Source organism: Montipora foliosa, chromosome 8, assembly GCF_036669935.1.
Source record: "Montipora foliosa isolate CH-2021 chromosome 8, ASM3666993v2, whole genome shotgun sequence".
Classification (NCBI taxonomy): Eukaryota; Metazoa; Cnidaria; class Anthozoa; order Scleractinia; family Acroporidae; genus Montipora; species Montipora foliosa.
In genome coordinates, this window is record NC_090876.1 from 42,663,091 (window position 1) to 42,668,090 (window position 5,000).

The window sequence follows — 5,000 nt, forward strand, 5'->3', positions numbered from 1 at the left end:
GTCTGCTTCCTCTTCAAAGCGAGTCCAAGTGCGAAGTTTTTGTGATGGTAATTATTTCTACTTTAACTATCAATGAAAACTATTTTTAATAAGAAAAACTTCGTACTTAGACTCGCTTTGAAGAGGAGGCAGATATGAAATCTGAAATGGACTATATATTAAAGTAAAGAAAGTAAGAAAATGGAGAAAAAAATAAAACCAAAGGTACAAAGGAAAGATTTCAAACGAGATTTTTTTAGCCGGAACCCAAGCTGCATATTCAATGAAATATATATTTTTCTCTTTAGAAATACCGCGCCATGTATGATTACTCTGCGGCGGATGATGATGAGGTGAGCTTCTTCGATGGCGACGTGATCGTGGATGTAACAGTTATTGACGATGGCTGGATGGAAGGCACAGTGGAAAGAACCGGCCATTACGGCATGTTGCCATCAAATTATGTGGAAGAAATTTAACCTTGGAGAACTTTATTTAGTCTTTGAGCTCGACAGCTGGCTGCTTTGATATGGGAACATTATGAAAATCTCAACCAAGTTACCTGTACATTCACTCCTGGAACACTAAAACGAGTATTTTTTTTTAAAAGGTTGTTTCTGCTATTATGGTATGTTTGATCGATACAAAAGTCGGCTTTTTGTCGCATTTCCCTAAGAGGCCAGAAAGCACGTTTTCCTGTAAACGGATAGGAAGAGTAGGCTGGTTCGCGTTTTTTGTGCGTGAACCCTGAAAAATTTTACCCATTTCCAAGAATTTGAGCGCTTCCCGCTAGGGAGATGTTGGGGTAAGTGGTCGTTTTACTAAAATGCAGTTACTAACATTTTGGGCCAGTTAACCTGCTCGCACGGTACAGTGCGCAAACGTCTCGCATATTACGCGTTCTCAGTCTTTAGGGGTTGTTCCGGGTATTTTACGGTACGGTAAACGCCAAATGGTAGGCTACTCGTTATAAAAGCGTGAAATTCTCGGTTTTTTTTACTTTTTTGTGAGAAGTTTACCCGATATCTGTAGCTAACAGGACAAAAACAAGCTGAAATCGAATTAAATTGTTTCACTTTTGGTAAAACGCAAGTTTCGGTCATACGTTTGCCTTTTGCTGGAAACGCGATTTGAAATATCTCCAACGTAATCTTGCTTGTGTGATTAGTCTTACTATTGAGCAATGTATCATTTCTTTTAAACGTTGTTGAAGCTTAAATTTGTGCATTGGTGTTATCATGAATTCTTAAAGCTGGTTTTTATTAGCTTTAGAGTGCACAATAACTGTGGTGACCCTTGCTGAGGCGATGTTAGTGAGACTTATGGTGAAGTTAATACCGAGATCGAGTTTTGAAAGTAACTTTATCTTCTCTAGACGACCACTTGTTAACCTAACTTTGTTATGAAATTCTTCTTGTGCCATTGGAAGCAATAAAAGAGGACCGAAATATGGACGAAGGCGACAAGTTTGAAATAAGAAAATCGTACTCATAGTCGAGTTTTAAGGTTGCCAAGCACATCTCAACGATCCAGTGAAAATCAAACATCACAATCCAAACCGTTTCTGTACAATTGTCAATCAACTTTATTGTCCAAGTCAGGGCCGCATAGTTGTTCGGAAGCCGATTAATGCTAACCCTCGATTAAATATAAAACGAGGTTAGAATTTCGCCCTCTAAATGTGCTTTCAAAAAGTTATTTTATGCTCGAGGTAAAGGAAAGTTTAAGTCACAACTGAACGGCAAAACTCCTTCAGGAAATCTTAAGTTATGTTGATTGGTAAATCAACTAGAATCAAAGTTCACAGTAACCCAGGGTTAACTAAACCGGGCTTTGAGCAACTGGACCCAGAAGGATAAACCAATCACAGTGCACGATAAGGAGCGTTGCAATTGATTTAGTTCTTACTACAACTGTCTAATTTGTTTAAACGAGATCGGAAGCGACTAAGTTGGAAGAATAAACCTGTCTTACTGTAACGAATATTGTGATTGGCCTACTGTAGTTGCGTCTTGGATATTCCAGTTTTAATGCAATCGAAAGCAACTTAGTCGGAGATAGAATCCGAATAATAGCACGAAAACGAACGATCTGATTGGGTTTGCTTTCCAGTTTTCACGAGATTGAAACGCGACCGAGGCAAGGCGACACTTCGTGACGCTAATTGATTTACTTACATTTCGAAACACCTTGGATTCCTTTGAGCTTGGGAATGAACCAAACTCTCTGTTGATTCGGGTGTCACAAAACGTATTTTCTAACTTCGCATCTTCGTCTCGAGTGGAAGCCAACTCTCTCTTGGCTTGATAAAAGGACAATCGTTTTAACAAGTCCGAATATCATCAATCGAATATACGTATATATACACCCTTCGCAGAACTATTGCGCTTTGCTTAAGGCAATCTTGGAGGTGGAATTTTTTCCTACGAGTTATCAAATCGAATTATGAAAGAAAGAATGATGATCACTGAATAGTTTTTGTGTGTTTGATATATTTAGTGTTATACTATAAAACCATATTTTTGGTACTGTGGCAAGAAAACAGTGTTGTAAATGAGGTAGGTAGTAAATCATCAAGCATCTTGTGACTTTCAGTGGAATTTATGAATAAAGATTATTACAAAAAGGCTGTACTGAAGAGTTCTTTTAAAGGGCAATGAACCCCGTTACCAGGACATTTCCCTTTGCTATGGCGAAGGGAAATATCCTGGAAACTAAACGCGATTGGCCTTTACCTTTCGAATGGACCTCTGGCTTGTTCGTTTTGTTTTCCCATTTCAGACCACGTGATGTTACTCTAGGAAACAATTTCTTTCAAATCTCGTCTTATGCACGTGCATATGTGAGCATAACTTATTAAAAAACAAAAGGAAAATTTCGTTGGGAACATCACGTGGTCTGAAATGGGAAAACTTTAAGGCACACGCTCAAGAGGTCCATACCAAATAGAGCATATTCGTATTCTCAGTATTAGACTGGAACTAGCTTGCAATGGAGGCTAATGCAGGGAATCTTTTCAAATGCAAATACTTTTTAATAAATTTCCCCGCATTAGCCTCCATTGCAAGCTAGTTCCAGTCCAATACTGAGAATACGAATATGGTCTATTGAGTTGGGGATGGGGGCAAACAAAGCTCTGTCGCTATGCAACGTTACAAAATGTGTGTTTTGGTACTCCAGTCCAACGGCTCACCAATCGCGGCCGGTTCGCGCATCGGACTAAACTGGTAGCCCGCAAGGAAATATACTTCTCAGCACGAACAACTCAGATTTCAAGCCGTCCGAGTAAGGCAAAGGAATCGATTTCGACAACCTCGCGTGCAGTTTCCCATACATTTCATTATATCGCTGCCTAGCAACAAGGGTTGCGTGGAACGGGGCCTGGAAGTTAAGAAACGGTACCGGTCCAGATAAGAACGATAGCAACAACGGCAACGAACATGTTGGAATTCAATTGGTATGCAAAAAGGTGATAACTTTTCTTTCTTCTAACTTTTTCTTACTTCTGATTGGCTTAAACAGCAAAAGTTAACAAAACTTCATAAAAGCAGTATTATATTCATCCTTACTTTCCAACCATCTTCCATCTTTCATCTGGTCTCAGTTTAAATGAATTCCACAGAAATCGTATGTGGGGAACATGTAAAATTGTAAACGTGTCTTGGCTTTTGTTTTCAACTCTTGCGATTGGTCAAAATCTTTTAACACAAAAAAACACCCTTTCAAAGTGGGCTGTAAATGAATTTTATTGCGTTAACGGCTTTCCTGTAGGTTTATGCATTCTTTGTGTAAACATGATAACATTCCTATGTGGGGAAAGCCCCGTTGCCGCATAATAAAGGAAATTGCTACCCACCTTACACGGATCATTACTTAAACTCCTAATCCAAAAAAAACTCTGAAGTCTAAAAACCATTCGCAGATGAAATTCGTAGAAAACGTTTTCCTCCTCTGTTATTTAAATCTCCTGATTTATATTCCGGCAGGGGTTTGAACCCACTACTATCCGAACAAAAGGAAAGGAAAGGAGGAAAGACCCCATGCATATACCCACCAAGATTCCCCAACTACGTTAGACACGCTAAATTATTCAGTTTCCCACAATTCAGTCACCATATACATTTACCTTCATCTTAGTTAATATATATATATATATATTTACCTCCATTTATAAACATTTATCATCATCTGTATTAATATTCATTCACTTACCGTCATTTACCTTCAATAATATTCATAACCCTCATATACCTTCATCTACCTTCAATCGTATTCATTAATTAACCCTCATGTACCTTCATCAACTTTCAATCACATTCATTTACCATCATTTACCTTCATTCATGGTCATCAACCCGCATTCACATTCATCTACCCTCATTTACATTCCTTTGCCTTAGTTAATGTACCGTTATTCACGTTCATCTACCTTCATTCACGTTTATTTACCTTCATATACCTTCATTCACCTTCATTTACCTTCATCTACCTCCATCTACCTTCATCGACCTTTACCTACCTTCATATACCTTCATTCACGTTCTTTTACCTTCATCTACCTTCCGAAGTCGGCCTTTCTCTAGCTTTATTCACCTTCATCTACCTTCATCTCGTGACCTTCATCTACCTTCCTTTACCTTCATCTACCTTCACTTTCCTTCATTCACATTCATATACCTTCATCTGCCTTTATTCACGTTTATTTACTTTCATTAACATTCATTTACCTCAATATACCCTTATTCACGTTCATTTACGTTCAGCTACCCACATCTTCCTTCATCCGCGTTCATTTATCGTCATTTACCTTTATTCACGTTCATTTAGCTTCATGTACCTTCATCAGTTTACCTTCACTAACGTCCACTTACCTTCAGCTACCTACATCTACCTTCATCCGCGTTCATCTACCTTCATCTACCTTCATTCACGTTCATCTACCTTCATTTACCTTAATTTACCTTCATCTAGCTTAGGGTGCGTTCGATTGACCCTATTCCGGAATAAGAATACGTAGAGTG

The 5,000-nt window shown here is 38.5% G+C and overlaps 1 protein-coding gene across 1 annotated transcript in view; it reads left to right on the plus strand.

Annotated features, from left to right (window-relative positions):
* LOC137967845 (LIM and SH3 domain protein 1-like) overlaps window positions 1–1,433 on the plus strand; it is a 12,504-nt gene extending 11,071 nt beyond the window's left edge. Inside the window, exon 6 of the mRNA XM_068814433.1 lies at window positions 288–1,433. Coding sequence (XP_068670534.1) covers window positions 288–458 — 171 coding nt within the window. The 3' untranslated portion in view covers window positions 459–1,433. The remainder of the gene's footprint in view (window positions 1–287) is intronic.
* The last annotated feature ends 3,567 nt before the right edge of the window (window positions 1,434–5,000 follow it).